Here is an 18,905-nt window from a genome sequence, read left to right as displayed (position 1 = left end):
TCTTCTAGTGGACAGACTGCTCCCCTATATTTCAATGGCTACTAGGAAAGGAAATATTTCTATTTACTAAGTGTTTAGTCGATTCCATATGGTGCCATCCCTCTGGCCATAAAGGGGGGGACAGGGGGTTAAAGTGTCCTAAGCCTAGGCCTGAAGGGGGGCCCGGCAGTGCTGAACTTTTTAAAAAAGTCGGGCCCCCCTTGAAAGTGTCAAAGCCGTGTGGCCATTTCCGAAGTCCCAAACAGCTGAAATACGGAAGTGCCAAAAAGCCGAACAGCCAAAGTCCCGAAACAGCGAAAAGACTCAAAGCCACGAAAGGAGGCGAAGTTGAGGTTCTGGAGCCACGAGTTCAGTTCCACTGACACCAATTTATGTTTTTAATTTCTTTTAATCCCCTGGCCACCAATGTATTATTTTAATATACTATAGGCCCCTGCCACCATGTTTTTTTTAAAAATATTCTTTAGGGCCCCAATTTTTTTTAACTTTTAAGGGGGCCCTGGCACCAATGTTTTTTTTAAAAAATATTCATTGGGGCCCTAATTTTTTTTTACTTGTAAGGGAGGCCCTAGCACCAATGTTTTTTTAAGTAATATTCTTTGGGGCCCCAATTTTTTTTAATTTGTAGGGGGGCCCTGGAGCCAACGTTTTTTTTTAAAACAATATTCTTTGGGGCCCCAATTTTTTTTTAACTTGTAGGGGGACCCTGGTGACAATGTTTTTTTTTTTACTTTTAGGGGGCCCTGGTAACCAATTATCTTTTTTTAACTTGTATGGGGGCCCTAACCACAAATTTTTTAAAGAACTTTTAAGGGGGGTGCTGGCACCATAGGTTTTTTTAACTTATAAGTGGGCCCTGACCTTCAATAGCTTTTTAGAACTTGTGTGGGGGGGGTTATGTTTTTTAGCACTGATGTCTGTGTGGCCTTTAAACTGTTGTGTGGAGTGGGTGGGATCTGGGGTGGGGCTTGGGTGCTGGAGTGGGTGGGGCTTGGGTGCTGGAGTGGGTGGGGCCCCAAAAATGTTGTTGTACGGGGGGCCCTTGATTTCTAATGGTGACCCTGACCACCATGATATGCTCCAAATCCTGCAGATACAACTCTATGGCCTCATTGTCTATAAAATGTGATTGAAAACAGGTCCTTCTGTTAAAAGCTCTCAAACATTCATCCCCTATTGCCAGACCTTCTCTCACTTCCACTGTGATTCTAATGTGCCAACTAGGATTCAAAATGCCAACTGTTAAAGTGAGTAGCCGCTTATTAAATACTCTACCCATCGGTATAATCCTGGTGGCAAAATTGAGATTCCCTATCAATGATTGTAACGGCCATAAGGTTAATTTCTTTGCAGCTTTTCCCGTGTTAACCAATTCTTTAGCTTAATCAACTTATCACTTGTCAGTCTAAATTCCATTGCAATGATATCAATCTCGATACTTAGATATTGAATTAAGGACAGGGTGCTATTGGGTTTTTTGTTGCGGACAAGGGAATTCCAAACCGTATAGCCATTAGTTTAAATGTTTCTAATAATATGTGGCAAGTCTTAGTGTCCTTTGGTCCCATAAACAGGGAGTCATCCAGATAATGAATAATACATTTTGAATTTGTCAGAAATGAGACTGTCCACTGAAGAAATAAAAAACAAAAACCTAGTAGATAGTAACTTGCAGGGTGAATTAGTAATATCCTAAAGGCCGACTCAATATCAGATTAACAAGCCAGGCTCCTTGACCACATCCACAAAGTAGTTCCAGTGCTTTATAAAAAGATGCATATGACACTGCACATAAATCTGGATCAATACCATCATTGATGGATAATCCTTTAGGGAATGTGAGATGATGTATCAATCTAAAGGAGCCTGATTCTTTTCTAGGAACAAGACCTAATGGAGAAACTTACAAATCTGATAATGGCAGCTCTGAGAATGGCCCTTCAATCCTGCCTAACGATTGCTCTTTATCAAACTTCTGTTGGCCAATGCGTGGATGTTCACTCAAAGATTTCAAATATAAAAAAAACATAGGTAAATTAGCATTAGAAGAAGGGATTTTAAATCTGAATCCATCATATAGAAACTAGGCTTTCATTTTGTTTGGGTATAGCTTTAGGTTTGGGCCCATTTCTGCTACTTTCACCAGTGTAGGCATCTTTGTTCTGTAAATCTTTAGGGGCTGCTTTTCCATTGGGCAAAAATCTCTTGATGCAATGAAAGGCTGAATGTGAGGCATTGCAAATATTACTTTCATGTTTAAATCTACAATTGTGTTGGAATTTACAGTAGCTCTCATTATATGCCCAACACTAATTTGGTTTCTTTTGCATCTCAGATGATTTTGAAGCATTTTGCTGTCTGGGAATGAGCAGCCCCATCCAAATATCTATGTCCTTGCTACCCCCTTCAATGACTTAGTAACCTCCATTTCTTGTCTAAATTTGTCATCATAAGTGTAACATACAATACCCCTGTAACTTCTATAATTATATCAACGTGCTAAAATAAGCCCGGCGTCAATGAAGGGTGTTTATCAGAGAGGATATTGGTATATATGCAAAAGCCTTGTAACCAGTTAGAGAAGGTATAGGCTATAGGTCGCCCCTTCCCTCCTTGCTGTCACCATTATTTTCGACTGTGAAAAATTCCTTAGCAGCAGGGATTAAAGATAAAATATCAACATAATCACTTTTTCCTATTTTCTCCTTCACAGATGGTGGTAAATGTAACCCAATCAGAGTAACCTCATAAGATGGAATCACAATATGTAGTTTTAGCAATGACTGATAAACACCAGGTAAATAACATTACATGAAGTCATTTAAATTTGGCATCAAAGAGGTTAACTTACCGAGCTCTTGTACTATCTTAGAGTCTTGGAGCCTGGGAGTCTCTTGTGCTGAAGTGGAGGGCTGTGGGTTGACCTCTTTATGCTGAAGGTGAGCTGATGCTGAGGAGGGAGTTGTAGCTTATGTATCAGATGGCTGGACCTGTGGGGGGACATGAGAGTGGAGGAGAGACAATATCAGTGGTGATGGTGTGGGCAGGGAATGCTGTGAGGTTGGATGTGGTGGGAACAGTGTGGGCCGGTGCGGATATCTTAGTAGGTGGTCCAGACTCAGCAGAGACAGCGGAGGAATAGGTTGGCTTCCAGAGGTAAACCCTATAGCCTTTTTCTTGATCTTAGCAGCCGTCCTATGTGCCACTTTGGTAGCAGGTGCTCCGCTGGTTCCTTGATGTAGTAGGTCCCTCACAGTCTGAAACACTCTCCCCTTCCTCAGACGGACTCATCAGCGATTACTCTTTTTCTTGCAGGAACATCTAGAGCATTCAGGTGAAGGCTTCATCGCCAGCCTCTCTGCTTATCCACCGTAGCATCTCCTCAGCTGCCACTTCCATGAAACTCACCATGCTCCAGGATCTTCAGGGATGTCTCAGGACCTGATTCTACAATGATAAGTATACCTCCCTGGAGACCTGCTTATATAGGGGCTCGTTGTTACCACCTGACCAGATTTCAATTCTTTTAGCCAATCATAGCCTTACCTGTATCAAGTAGCTCACCTGTTAGCAATCCAGTACACCTGTGATACCCTAAGCTAATGACAAGACGAACACCTGTGCAGTTAACTCTTTGACTGCCACCCTCCCATGTATGTATATGCCTATTTGGCTCTACACTATCAATTGAAAAGTTGCTTAGAATTATCCATTCTATAACATACTAAGAGTTAACTTAAAGGAGAACCATTCCTTTAAAGTGTTAACAGGATTCTAAATTACAAGCAATTAACTTCCCCCAACCTGTGTGAGAGGAGGAGACACATCCCACTGGTTATAGAGAGAAAGAGACTTTCAGTTTCGTTTCTTGTTCCTGATTTCAGTGATGGCGGCTGCTGATCTGAGAGACGAGCTGAGCTGCTCCATCTGCCTGAGCATTTATACTGATCCTGTATCCCTGCCGTGTGGCCATAACTTCTGCCAGGTCTGTATTGGGACAACATGGGACACCCAGGAGGGATCTGGGGCTTATTCCTGCCCTGAATGTAGAGCAGAGTATCAGGAGCGCCCTGCCCTGTACAGGAACAGAACTCTGGGGAACATCGCAGAGAGATTCCTTCCAACTGAGACAGAGCCGGGGGAGACTGGGATCTTCTGCACCTACTGTGTCCTCTCTCCTGTACCTGCTGCTAAATCCTGTCTCCTGTGTGAGGCTTCTCTGTGTGATACCCACCTGAGGGGGCACAGCAAGTCAGCAGAACATGTACTGACCCAACCCACCGACTCCTTTATGGGGAGAAAATGTTCTGTACATCACAAGGTTCTGGAGTATTACTGCTGTGAGGAGTCTGTCTGTGTGTCCTGCTGTCTGGCCGGAGAGCACAGGGGCCACAGGGTGGAGCTGCTGAGTGAGGCCTCTGAGAAGAAGAAAGAGAAAGTGAGGAAAGTTGTGGAGAAACTGAGGCCAGAGAGAGAGGAGACTGAGAGAGGAGCCCAGAGACTGCAGGAGCGCAGGAGAGAAGTGGCAGAAAAAGCAGCCGGTGAGACAGAGAGAGTCACTGCCCTGTTTAGAGACATCAGGGAACAGCTGGAAGCCCTAGAGAAGCGACTCCTGAGTGACATCTCCAGCCAGAAAGAGAAGCTCTCACTCACACTCACTGATCTGATGGAGCAGCTGGAAATAAAGAAGGACGAGCTGTCCAGGAAGATCCGTCACATTGAGGAGCTGTGCAACATGGCAGATCCACTCACTGTCCTACAGGAACGGGAATCACATGGAGCTGCAGATAATGAGGGGGGCAGAGAGAGACATGATATAAAGGTCCCTGCTGTAGGGGATCTGGATGCGGATCTGATCTCAGAGACATTACTCACAGGCTTAGCTGCCATTGTGACTGGGGTAAAGGGAAAGTGGATCTATGGGCAGGAGGCTACAGACCTGTTACTGGATATAAACACGGCTGGGAATCTTGTATCTGTATCAGGGGACAGGAAATCTGCTTCCTACTCACTCACAGACCAGTGTCACCCACAAACCCCAGAGAGATTTCAGGTTCCTCAGACTTTAAGCAGCAGGAGTTTCCCCTCAGGGCGACATTACTGGGTCGTGGAGGTCAGTGAATCAGGGGGCTGGAGGGTAGGGGTGGCCTATCCCAGTATAGAGAGGAGAGGGGGTCAGTCCTGGATTGGGAATAATAACAAGTCCTGGTGTTTGTGGAGATCGAATAATAAATATACAGTGATACATGACAGTAAAGGCACAGAGATACCCCACGTCCCTTCCTGCAGGAGAATCAGGATCTCATTGGACTATGAGGCCGGACGTCTGTCCTTTTATGAGCTGAGTGAGCCAATCAGACACTTACACACCTTCACTTCCACATTCACTGAGCCCCTTCATGCTGCATTCTGGGTATGGTGGGATAATACCTGTGTGAGAATCATTAGTTAGGAAGCCCATTCCCAGAGTTGCCCTTAGCCCAGTGATGCCAAGAAAGGAAGAAGATGTTGGTGCCATGTTAATGATGGACAGTCTCCCTTATCAAATACTTTGTGGGTGTTTTAACTATGTGGGGCAATAATGTTCAATTATTGAAGTTTGATTATTGGAACAATATTGCTCAGGACTTGGGGGTCTTCTTGGTGCTGAACTGTATATCTCTGTAATCACTTTATATAAAGTACATTCATTCAGTTGTTATGTGTGTGAGTGTTTAAAGGGCACCTGCTGGGCAAAAAATATTTTCCTAACCAAAGGTACAGGCTAATAGAGCCCGCACTCCAGCTGGGGGTAACAGTAGTTTCTTAAAAAAAGAAATTGGCCCCTCCAGCGCTAGGTGTTTCATACCTGAAAGGAGCTCCTAGTGTGAGCAGCCATGTTATACAGAACACATGCACATGATGAGATTTCTGTTTGCCCCAATATGGCCGCTCAAACCCTCCTGGTGCTGGCGGGGGGGGGAATTTTTTTAAAATAAATACGCTTGTGAGGGTGTCCATGTGAGCATGTGGGGGTTCATGTGTATAAGTGTATTAGTGTGTGTGAGTGTGCATGGGTGAGTTTATGTTAGAGTATGTGTTAGTGTTAGAGTGTGCAGGTGTTTGAGTGTGTATGAGTGGTTGTGAGTTATTGCTCATTAGCTTTTCATCACAAGGATTAATTATAAATTCTGCATATATAAATCCCCCAGTTTATGACTCTGGCCCATTCAGTGACTACAGGACCATCAATATATCTGAATTTTAACTCACTGTTTTGTTACACCTACGTCTCACTCATATTTTCATTGTAATACACTCAGGGGCGCTTCGCCAATGAGGCGACTTGAGGCTGTTGCCTCAGGCGTCTGCGCCCCACTAGGTACCAGGGGATGCAAAAATGGCGCTCCTGGAACTTTAAGAGTCAAATTTCCAGTTTTCAAACCAGAAATTCGGCTCTTCTAGCGCAGAGAGCGCAGTTAGGCTCTAGTGCACTGGCCCTCTCTGCTGCCCTGGTGGATCCCCCCCCAGACCCCCTCAGGTGCAAAAAGGTAAGTGGACGGGGGAGGGGGGATGGCGGCAGCAACTGCAGCTGCATCGGGCGGCGGAAGGGCCAGGATCGCCCTTGAATACACTGACCAATGAAAAGCAAGAACAAATAACATTATATAAAAAAAACATGATGATGATGAAGTGGAGTGACTTCTGTAACTGTCTCTCCCAGGCTCATAAATAAGCAAAATACTGTATTCAAAATATATTTCAATAATCTATATTTCATTTAAAGAATTTGAGCTACACTCACAGTTTGCCCCAAAACCAAATTTACTGCCCCGTTTGTTGTCAGCCCCTCCATAGCAGTTCTTTGCAACATGATTAGTATTTATTATAACAGCTGCACATCCAGTACCTGCAGGGACCCAGTTCAATGGCAAATGCCTCTAAATGGATCAATAGCTACAGAACTACTAACAGGACACATGTATCTTTTCTACACCACAATTAACCCTTTATTGTCAGCTGATTTTCCCTAAAATCAGTTTTCAGAGATTTGTAGCCTGCAGACATGCTTTTTTATTGGGGGGAGCAACAGATTTCCCTGTGATTCCCCTTAAAAGTGTTGCTGAACTTTAAATTGAGAGTGCTATCCTGAGACAATTTGCAATTGTTTTTCATTTTTGAATATTTGTAGTCTTTGAGTTATTTAACTTTTTAATCAGCAGCTGTCCAGTTTGCAGTTTCTGAAATCTGGTTGTTAGGGTCCAAATTACCCTAATAACCATGCTTTGATTTGAATAAAAAACTAGACAATGTATAGTAAATAACCTGAATAAAAAGTAGCAATAACAATAAATGTTTAGCCTTACTGAAGATTTTTTGATTAGATGGGGCGATCCCCATTTGAAAGCTGAAAAAAGTAGAAGTAAAAAAAAAAATAGAAAAAATGTAGGCCAATTGAAAGGTTGCTTAGAATTTGCCATTCTATAATATACTAAAAGTTAACTTAAAGGTGAACCACCCCTTTAAGAGTAATTGAAGCTGTAAGGATAAGCAGGGCTGGTCCTATCAAATGTGGGGCCCAATTGGGACCATGTTGGCGGGGCCCCTAGACAAAGTGTTGCTGGCTACTGACACAGCAAGTATTTAGGAAAATAAGGGCATACAGGCACAAAATAGAAAGGAAAGGGGCAGTGCGGGGCCCCCAGAGGTGCGGGGCCCAATTGGGCCCAATTGGTCCAATTGGCCTAAGGCCGGCCCTGAGGATAAGTAAACATTAAAATAAGTGAATGTAAAACGAATGAGGGGTCTATTCTAAGCACCTTTGTCATTTACATTCATTATTTATTTTGTTTTTATTCCAAGATATTAAGGGATACATGTACTGTTAATATGAATGAATTGTGTTACAACAGCGCCACCTGCTGGTCAGTTTCCCACCAGTCTGACCAGCAAGTAGTCAAGGAAGTTGTCAGGAGAAAGAAAGAGGCTGATGTTCTTCTTCTTAGGAATAAAATTAGAAACCTTTCTCACATCTTTCCTCTAGGACTGGAGAAAAAACTTCTAGAAAGGGCTTCTGCTTTAGCATTTTTCCCCCAGAAAATGTCTCCGCTCAAATGTCCATTTTATGTCCGGCAATTCCCTGTTACCAATGTCATAAGTGATCTCTGTTAGGGGTCTGCTTCCCGGTTCAGGAGCTGGAACAGGAGCAACAGGTTGTTGTTGGTTAATGTCCAACTTTGCAGAGAGTCTTTGAAGGGATTGGACGATTCGATTCTGCTTTGCCTTTTGTTCCCCGAGATGCTGGAGGAGACTTACCAGGATTACTTCAGTTGTAGAAGGAGAAGTAGCTGCTCTGTTGCCATCCATGTCGGGCCCAACGTAATGTCACATATGATTTCTCAAACCCAGAACAGATGCCAAGGTTCTGGTCATGACTCACGCTTCTGCCTTTAGAAGCCGCCAGGGCAGGAGTTCTGGGCAGGCAACGGGACCATTACGTGCAACAGGAGGAATGGGAATAGGGCAAAATGTAGTTGTAGAACAGAGCAGAGCCAAAACCAATCAGAATTCAAGAAAAGTCAGGGTCAAGAAACAGACAAGAAGTGCACCCATGAACCAATGTTGGTTAATGAGCAATGGGCACTCCAATGATGATGTAAAACCCAGAAGTTGCACGCATCAGAAACAATGGATGCAGGTGCCCCCGCCGACAAGCTAGACCACCAGATACCGTTACAGCTGATGTGACTATAACAACCAGTCATTCCCACTGCTGGAAAGTTCATGTAGGAGAGACTCATATCATTCAGTAAATAGATCCCAATAGAAACATGTGACTCTATAACAACCAGTCATTCCCACTGCTGGAAAGTTCATGTAGGAGAGACTCATATCATTAAGTAAATAGATCCTAATAGAAACATGTGACTCTATAATAACCAGTCATTCCCACTGCTGGAAAGTTCATGTAGGAGACTCATATCATTCAGTAAATAGATCCCAATAGAAACATGTGACTCTATAATAACCAGTCATTCCCACTGCTGGAAAGTTCATGTAGGAGAGACTCATATCATTCAGTAAATAGATCCCAATAGAAACATGTGACTCTATAATAACCAGTCATTCCCACTGCTGGAAAGTTCATGTAGGAGAGACTCATATCATTCAGTAAATAGATCCCAATAGAAACATGTGACTCTATAATAACCAGTCATTCCCACTGCTGGAAAGTTCATGTAGGAGACTCATATTATTCAGTAAATAGATCCCAATAGAAACATGTGACTCTATAATAACCAGTCACTCCCACTGCTGGAAAGTTCATATAGGAGAAACTCATATCATTCAGTAAATAGATCCCAATAGAAACATGTGACTCTATAATAACCAGTCATTCCCACTGCTGGAAAGTTCATGTAGGAGAGACTCATATCATTCAGTAAATAGATCCCAATAGAAACATGTGACTCTATAATAACCAGTCATTCCTACTGCTGGAAAGTTCATGTAGGAGAGACTCATATCATTCAGTAAATAGATCCCAATAGAAACATGTGACTCTATAATAACCAGTCATTCCCACTGCTGGAAAGTTCATGTAGGAGACTCATATTATTCAGTAAATAGATCCCAATAGAAACATGTGACTCTATAATAACCAGTCATTCCCACTGCTGGAAAGTTCATGTAGGAGACTCATATTATTCAGTAAATAGATCCCAATAGAAATATGTGACTCTATAATAACCAGTCATTCCCACTGCTGTAAAGTTCATGTAGGAGAGACTCATATCATTCAGTAAATAGATCCCAATAGAAACATGTGACTCTATAATAACCAGTCATTCCCACTGCTGGAAAGTTCATGTAGGAGAGACTCATATCATTCAGTAAATAGATCCCAATAGAAACATGTGACTATATAATAACCAGTCATTCCCACTGCTGGAAAGTTCATGTCGGAGACTCATATCATTCAGTAAATAGATACCAACATGTGACTCTATAATAACCAGTCATTCCCACTGCTGGAAAGTTCATGTAGGAGACTCATATTATTCAGTAAATAGATCCCAATAGAAACATGTGACTCTATAATAACCAGTCACTCCCACTGCTGGAAAGTTCATATAGGAGAAACTCATATCATTCAGTAAATAGATCCCAATAGAAACATGTGACTCTATAATAACCAGTCATTCCCACTGCTGGAAAATTCATGTAGGAGAGACTCATATCATTCAGTAAATAGATCCCAATAGAAACATGTGACTCTATAATAACCAGTCATTCCCACTGCTGGAAAGTTCATGTAGGAGACTCATATCATTCAGTAAATAGATCCCAATAGAAACATGTGACTCTATAATAACCAGTCATTCCCACTGCTGGAAAGTTCATGTAGGAGACTCATATCATTCAGTAAATAGATACCAACATGTGACTCTATAATAACCAGTCATTCCCACTGCTGGAAAGTTCATGTAGGAGACTCATATTATTCAGTAAATAGATCCCAATAGAAACATGTGACTCTATAATAACCAGTCATTCCCACTGCTGGAAAATTCATGTAGGAGAGACTCATATCATTCAGTAAATAGATCCCAATAGAAACATGTGACTATATAATAACCAGTCATTCCCACTGCTGGAAAGTTCATGTCGGAGACTCATATCATTCAGTAAATAGATACCAACATGTGACTCTATAATAACCAGTCATTCCCACTGCTGGAAAGTTCATGTAGGAGACTCATATTATTCAGTAAATAGATCCCAATAGAAACATGTGACTCTATAATAACCAGTCACTCCCACTGCTGGAAAGTTCATATAGGAGAAACTCATATCATTCAGTAAATAGATCCCAATAGAAACATGTGACTCTATAATAACCAGTCATTCCCACTGCTGGAAAATTCATGTAGGAGAGACTCATATCATTCAGTAAATAGATCCCAATAGAAACATGTGACTCTATAATAACCAGTCATTCCCACTGCTGGAAAGTTCATGTAGGAGACTCATATCATTCAGTAAATAGATCCCAATAGAAACATGTGACTCTATAATAACCAGTCATTCCCACTGCTGGAAAGTTCATGTAGGAGACTCATATCATTCAGTAAATAGATCCCAATAGAAACATGTGACTCTATAATAACCAGTCATTCCCACTGCTGGAAAGTTCATGTAGGAGACTCATATCATTCAGTAAATAGATACCAACATGTGACTCTATAATAACCAGTCATTCCCACTGCTGGAAAGTTCATGAAGGAGACTCATATCATTCAGTAAATAGATCCCAATAGGAAACATGTGACTCTATAATAACTAGTCATTCCCACTGCTGGAAAGTTCATGAAGGAGAGACTCATATTCAGTATTAACTATAATAAGTAGTTGTACAAATTGTAATTAATGTCATTTGAGTCCAGGGCCCTAGATTGTAACAAATGCAAATAAATAAAACAGTAGGGACCACAGGCAAGGAAGTAATACACATTCAAAATGTTTGGATAGAAGCAGAGAGCCCAGGTTGGGGCCTTAAAGGGGAAGGAAACCTCGTCGGCGCTTACCCCCCTCCCCCCCTACCGTGTATTGCCCCCCTCCCTTCTCCCCCCTGGCCTACCCCTCCCGCTGGGCAAATGCCCCTAACTTGTTACTTACCCTTCTGCGCAGGTCCAGTCCAGGGAGTTCACAGGCGACATCTTCTTCCACGCGATCTTCTTCCTCCTTTGACCGGCGTTTTGGCGCATGCGCAGTAGGAGCATTTCGCCGGTACGGATCTACTGCGCATGTGCCAAAAGTCACGCGCATGCGCAGTAGATCGTACCGGCAAAACGATCCTACTGCGCATGCGCCGGTCAAAGGAGGAAGAAGATCGCGTGGAAGAAGATGTCGCCTGTGAACTCCCTGGACTGGACCTGCGCAGAAGGGTAAGTAACAAGTTAGGAGCATTTGCCCAGGGGGAGGGGTAGGCCAGGGGGGAGGAGGGAGGGGGGGCAACAAACGGGAGGGGGGGTGGGGGGTTAGCGCCGAGGAGGTTTCCTTCCCCTTTAACAGCACATACGTGTCATAGGGAGTGACATCATGACTAGAGATCAAGTATTTTCTACTGCAGTCAGGCATGATCATTGGCTCCCTCTTCACCTAATAATTCCTAAGGACACAGAGATATTGACCAACTGGGTGAAAGCTAGAGAAATGTAAAATTCAATAAAATATTTTAAGCCTCATATAATTATCACAGCTGGAGTGTGACAGGAGCCCAAACAGATTCACATTGGTCAAGGATAGTATTCTTTGTTCATAATCCTCTGACTCTAACTTATTGGTCAACAAACATGTCAAACATGACTGTCTTGGCCAATAATTTACATCCATCCCAAACTACTTATGGTTTAAAATATTTTACTGAATTTCACATAAACAGGAAAAATCAACATGACAGTAAATACCATGCATATTCAGGAAACGTGCTATAATTAACACAAAAGCATGATATTTATCAAAAGATCAACAACGTTGAGTCCAATCAAGTTTCTCAACTTAAAAATGTGTTTTCTGCTAGCTATAACTTTGTCCAGAAGAGTTAGCAAAATTCACACTTTATCCACTTTATATGGCAAGCTAAACTTCTATTAAGATGGAGTTATACTGAAAACAGCTGACAGATTTCTACACAAGGTGATCCCTACGTTTCACACCTTTCATTAGTAAGGAGTCAGATTTGCTGATGGATTTTAGTCGGTCTGTTTGCAGGTCTGGACAGAAGGAAGGCAGAATAATGTCATGTGAGGTATGAAACTTGTGAATCACTTTGGGTAGAAATCTGTCAGCTGTTTTCAGTATGTTTTCATGTTGAAGGAAGGTTAGCGAGCCCTGTGAAGTGGATAAAGTGTGAATTTTGCTAACTCTTCTGGCCATTGATTGGAGCAGTATCTAGAAGTTCAAATGGTTTAGCTATGTAAGGACCATCTGGGATATGAACACTTGGGACTGGGGTTACTGGACTTTCAGTGCACAGTCAGTGCATTTCGAAGTGAGCCACTGGAGACTCTTGGGGCTGTCCTGATCCTGTATTATTATTGTTCTGTATTCTGGTCTCCTCCCTCCTCGTTTCCCTCATTTGTTTTGTATTCCCTAATCATTTGCCCTTTATAAACCACGCTCAGGGCTGAGTCATTGAATCTGTTTGTTCCTGTGATTTCTTGTTCCAAGTTCAGTTTTCCTGTGATTTCAAGTTCCAGAGTCTTGTTCCCGTGTTTTTGTTCCAGTTTTTCATTGCCTGCCGGGTAAAAACTTTATTTTGACTTTTCACTAGGGATGGGCAAATTTTTTCACCTTGCTTCGCCGAAAAAATGACGCCCATAGACTTGTATGGTGTTGTGCATCAAAATAAAAAGACACGCGCCTAAAAAAATTCGCAGCACGACAAAATGCAAATTTTTGCCGAAACGAAACGGGTAAAATTCGCCCATTCCTACTTTTCACCTGATTCTGTGTTCATCTTCAGTTCCATTAAAACTTGCGAATTCACCATGCTTGCTCCAAGTGTTTGTGGCTATTTCCCTGGGCTTCCACCACACCCACTATCTGGTGTGAGACCAACTCCCGTTATAGCGGCTTCCCGCTATTAATGCGTCCAACACAAGATTATGATACCAAGGAAGAATGGGTGAGTGAATAGTAGGTCTGAGTCTTTTGAGGCCTTTCGAAAAGATTGATCTTTTGATTGATTTTTGAAAAATCAGAAATCAATGTAACTTGCCCTTTTAGGGTTACTGAGACCCATTTCCGCTTTTGAAGAAATGCCACAATCTGTACTTCCGAGGGTTCAGTGACTTATTTCTCAACTTCTTTTGTCTAATTAGAAATTTTTTCCCAAGTGTAGGGAATTAGTGCAAAAACCTTTCACTTATCCCTGTAAGTGATCAGGCATAGAGTCTGTGTGTGTGTGTGCTGTAAGTAGCTGTTCAGTGATCTCAGTGCAACAGGAAGTGACACAGCAGCTAGTGAGTGGCTGACAGGAAAAGGAAGTCACAGAGACTGGCGAAAGAAGAAAGCCTGGCATAGAGAGTCACATGGTGGACAGAGAAGGAAGCCAGAGAGCTGCTGGTGGGACCAGAGAGCTGAGAGGCTGCACCACATTCATTTGGATCAGACTGGCACAGGGAAGCCACATACTGTGTCTGGAGAGACAGAGAGTGTGAGAGGAATCCAGACTGGAGGAACAACCAGCAGGAGATTCCTATCTGAGCATCCAAAGGGGCTGGTAATCTCACTGTATGTCTGACTGTGCTGGACTCACCTGGAGAGAGATCTAAAGTATCCAAAGAGGATTTGTGAGTATCCTGTTTAAAGGGACAGTACCCTAAAGAAGCGCTTGTAGGACTTTAAAGGACTTTGCCTTCTTTAGTTAGGTAGTTAGTCAGTGCAAGCAAGTTAGATAATGAGGCCCTACTCCCACCTGGTTAGGAGTGCTATTTGTATTAGTTGGCCATTTAATATTAGATAAACAGTTATTCAGTTTAAAGGAGAAGGAAAGCCAAACAACTAAACTACCTTAACTTTGTTCTCCATCAGGCCCCCTGCTGAAACGCAGCAGTAAAAACACTGATATCAGTGCTGAATTTGTGCACAAGCGTTTGTAAGTTTTCCCCCTTATATGAGTTTGCCGCCGCCATTTTCAAATTGTCACGTCAGTTCCGCCTTGCACTCCGTCGTGAATGCGCATGCGCCTCCTTCGTGACCCACATTTTGACAACATAATTTACATGTATTGAGTACACTGGGTTATACAAAAAAATACAGGACGTAGTTTGAAGTCAAAATAACATGTCTTTTGCTTTATGCCTTTATGTACAGACCTCATTCAGACAGACCCGATCCTTTGCTGCCTTTTGTAAAGCTCCCCTCCTCAAAGCTTCAAATACAAGAGTCCTCTGCACTCAACCCATTATCAATATATTTAAGACAGCGACATTTTGTGCTACTGCTACTAAAAAATGCCTTACCCTTTAAACAAAACAGGGATTGTTTGTCCATATATTGCAATATATTTAAGCTGAACAACTACGTCAAAGTCATCCATATATAGCTTCAAAGCTTCCCCTAGTTTCCTGGCAGAGGGGAAACTGCATCGGCTATTGGAGCTCTGATTAATGAGGCGGGGGCAGAGAGGTCAGCGATGACGAGCGTCTGTGTCACGTGACCGCATCGTCATCACTGCACAAGGAAGAGAAAACACTCATGCGCATGCGCAGGGCATGGATGGAAGCTAATGCGCATGCGTGTGCCCTAATTATATGGATTTCTTACAGAGACAAAGGTAATCTTTTTCATACATGTCTATACTTTTACAAAAATTGATTGAAGCAAAAAGATTTTGTGAAAAAGTAAAGAGGGAATGCTTGCTGGTAAATATATCTACTATACATTGTCAACGCTTAGAGCTTAAGTTTTTTTTTGGCTTTCCTTCTCCTTTAACCAATACTATGTGTGTTATTACTGTATTCCTAGTGAGGCCACCCGTAGGTGCATTCCCGAATCCCACTAGGTGGAGGCCCTGCGCTAGTAAGTACCAGGTACCCAGTCTCTCCCAATACCACTGTGGAGTGGCTCAGGTTTGTCCCATGTCATCAAGTAAGCGCCACACGTGGAGTGTAACACAGACAAAGGGGTGTCAAAAGGGTTACACAAGTTTTTTTATTTGTTTGTCTGTAGAAGTAAAACAGTCTACAGGTTCTGTTTATTAGATCCAGGTGATATCTTCTTTTCATATAATATCCAGAGTCCAGCTGTCCTTGATTTCTGGAGCCCACACTGCCCTGAAGGAAAATGGTCTTCCTCCCACATAATGCAGGGCAGCTCTAGCACATTCATTGAGGAGCTACAGTACTCTTCTGGCTGCTACTGACAATCCTACATTCTTACTGGCCAGCTTGACCGAGTCCATGGAATCTTCTGCTGCAAATTCATTTACTACTTTTTATTTTTTTAACAAATGTTTTTATTTTGTTTACATGTCAATATAAAATAAAATAATGAACAAAGAGGAATATGGAGATGCTTAAAAGTCAATTCCAATGACAATATACTTTAGCATTTATCAGAAGTGTTCCAAACAATGATGTTAACAATTTCCCTGCTAAATGACATCTGAATTAAATAGCATTATTATTCTTACCCACTATCATATTTAAAGAATACTTAACTCGTAAGTAGTATCTGGTTGATGACTTCTGGGGGGTGATCAAGAAATTTGGTCCCATGGTCGGTAAATTTTGAATATATTGATCCGTTTCTTGTAAAAGGATGTTATTTGACAATAATTCTGTGTCATACCATGTGATATACCTAAATGCATATATAGTAAGATGTCTGGTATGTGTAGAAAGTGAAGCAATGTAATTCATCCATGCTGAGAAAAAAAATTCTGTGTATTGTTCCTCATTCATGGTAGATTCTACCCAATCCATATGAAAAATATGGTAAAGTTTTTGTTTTACTAGTGAGAGTGAAGGGGAAGATGTAGAAAGCCATTGATGAAGAATAGTTTTCCTAGTTGCTGCCATTAATCTTTCTGCCAATAGTTTCTCAGAGCATGTAAGATTGACTTGTGAAGGCGGTATTCCAAAAATTGCCCACATTAAAGTAAAGGAGTCTGTCTGTTGTGTAAGAGATTTCCAGTATTCCTGAACTTCTCCCCAAAGTTGTTGAATACTAAGGCACTGCAACAGACAATGTATGAGGTCTGCCCTGGGCTGGCGGCATCTCAGACATTTGTCCGAATTTATAATGCACATACGATATCTCTTAAGTGGAGTAAAGTAGGAATAATGTAGTATCTGTAAAGACATTTCCTGGTATTTACTAGCTGATAGGGTTTTCATAGATTTTGCATGATTTGATTCACTACTTTAATATCCTGAAGCATTTCTAGAAGTTTTCTGTTCCCTTTTTTATGGCTTCTTCCTAGTGACTAAGGTGATGCCAATGGCCACTTTGCAAGCTGCCCCTCCAGCAACGTAAACCCCTTTGAGAGATGCATCTTGTCTTCTTTGCTTGGGATTCTTAAGTGAAACCCCTTCTTCAACTGGGAGTGTAGTTCTTCTAGTGACTGCAGCAGGGGAAAATTCCCAAGTCTTGGAGAGATCAGATTGAAACGGAAATATTCTTTGGAGTCTTCTAGAGCAAATTTCTCGTCAGGTGTCTTAATGACCTAGTGGACCAGGAAAAAATTATTCTTTTTTGTGTTTCCTTTGAACATTCTGTTGGTCTTTGTTTGTGGATTGAGTGTCCAGGTCTAAGATCTTTCTCATGGCTTTAATGAGTGGTTCCACTAAGTCTATGTTATTCTGATGATCCAAAACACTCTTCTCTTGCCAGACTGGACACTTCTGTCCCTGCTTGCTTGCTAGATGGTTTGAAGTTCTTGAGAACATTTTGAGTAACTTGAGATACTACAGATTCCATATTTTGATTAAAAATCCTTCATCCAAGGCATGAATTTGGAGAATTATTGAGAAGATAAGCCAGTCGCCTCCTGAAAGGCATTTTATCTGGCAGAGCTATGTCTGAACAGGAAATACATCTCTTTGTAGTCTCATTGTCTGCTTCTTCTTCCTTCTGTGTTGCTTGGTGAGGTTCTGTAAAGAAAAACATTTATATCCAAGATGAATTAACAAGAGTATTGGTACATCAGAGTTTAACACATCCCGATAGCCTCTCTAGATATAACTTACCTCCTTGAGCCGGAATGAGAATGTCTGGAATGCATTTTTCACCCTGGAAAATAGGAATCAGCCAACACAGGGTTAAAGGGATCCTGTCATGGGAGAAAAAAAAAATTCAAAATGAATCAGTTAATAGTGCTGCTCCAGCAGAATTCTGCACTGAAATCCATTTCTCAAAAGAGCAAAGAGATTTTTATATTCAATTTTAAAATCTGGCATGGGGCTAGACATTTTGTCAATTTCCCAGCTGCCCCCAGTCATGTGACTTGTGCCTGCACTTTAGGAGAGAAATGCTTTCTGGCAGGCTGCTATTTTTCCTTCTCAATGTAATTGAATGTGTCTCAGTGGGACCTGGGTTTTTACTATTGAGTGTTGTTCTTTGATCTACCAGGCAGCTGTTATCTTGTGTTAGGGATCTGTTATCTGGTTACCTTCCCATTGTTCTGTTGTTTGGCTGCTGGGGGGGAAAAGGGAGGGGGTGATATCACTCCAACTTGCAGTACAGCAGTAAAGAGTGATTGAAGTTTATCAGAGCACAAGTCACATGACTTGGGGCGGCTGGGAAATTGACAATATGTCTAGCCCCATGTCAGATTTCAAAATTGAATGTAAAAAAATCTGTTTGCTCTTTGAGAAATGGATTTCAGTGCAGAATTCTGCTGGAGCAGCACTATTAACTGATTCATTTTGAAAAAAAATTTTTTCCCATGATAGTATCCCTTTAATGTATCATCTCAACAGAGTAAGGGCTCCCCACTGAACTGACTGTGCTGCTGAACTCCATCTGCCAGTGGGTCACTGAGCTGCCTTACTGAGCCACATGTACCAGATGAATCCATATGGGAAAAAATCACCCATGGCATGACTGGTCTCACTCTCAAACTCTTTCACTGCTTTGACAAAGCTGACATAGTGATGAAGTAAAAGTTATGTAGTAGTTAAACTACAGCTAACTATGTGACTAAGAAACTGCTTATAAAAGCTGCCAAAAGGGCACATAATTGGATCAGCCTGACATTGCCCACTCAAGATGGGCATATTGGGGCAGGATCTGCTCATTTGGCAACTACTCACTCCAGAGACATTTGTGAAATGGAAATAAGTCTTTTGTATATTTTTTCATGTGTGTATATGATCATACTTAGGTACCATGAGAGACATTCGTTCTGTGTACTA

The 18,905-nt window shown here is 41.9% G+C and overlaps 1 protein-coding gene and 1 long non-coding RNA gene across 2 annotated transcripts; both read left to right on the top strand.

Moving 5' to 3' along the window:
- The first annotated feature begins 1,016 nt into the window (after positions 1-1,016).
- LOC121399552 lies at positions 1,017-3,497 on the top strand. Its single transcript, XR_005965131.1, has 3 exons — positions 1,017-2,031; positions 2,714-2,797; positions 3,316-3,497. It is a non-coding gene; the product is annotated as an uncharacterized LOC121399552 (long non-coding RNA).
- A 90-nt stretch (positions 3,498-3,587) lies between these two features.
- Positions 3,588-5,694, top strand: LOC121399551 (E3 ubiquitin/ISG15 ligase TRIM25-like). Its single transcript, XM_041580695.1, has one exon. The coding sequence runs from the start codon at positions 3,887-3,889 to the stop codon at positions 5,450-5,452; it is 1,566 nt and encodes a 521-aa protein (XP_041436629.1). The 5' UTR covers positions 3,588-3,886; the 3' UTR covers positions 5,453-5,694.
- Positions 5,695-18,905: the final 13,211 nt, after the last annotated feature.

This window comes from Xenopus laevis, chromosome 1S (genome assembly GCF_017654675.1).
Source record: "Xenopus laevis strain J_2021 chromosome 1S, Xenopus_laevis_v10.1, whole genome shotgun sequence".
NCBI lineage: Eukaryota > Metazoa > Chordata > Amphibia > Anura > Pipidae > Xenopus > Xenopus laevis.
This window is presented reverse-complemented; position numbering and strand designations above follow the sequence as displayed.

Bases quoted from the DNA above. Each gene is read 5' to 3' on its own strand.
- LOC121399551 (XM_041580695.1), top strand. From the start codon at position 3,887: ATGGCGGCTGCTGATCTGAGAGACGAGCTGAGCTGCTCCATCTGCCTG.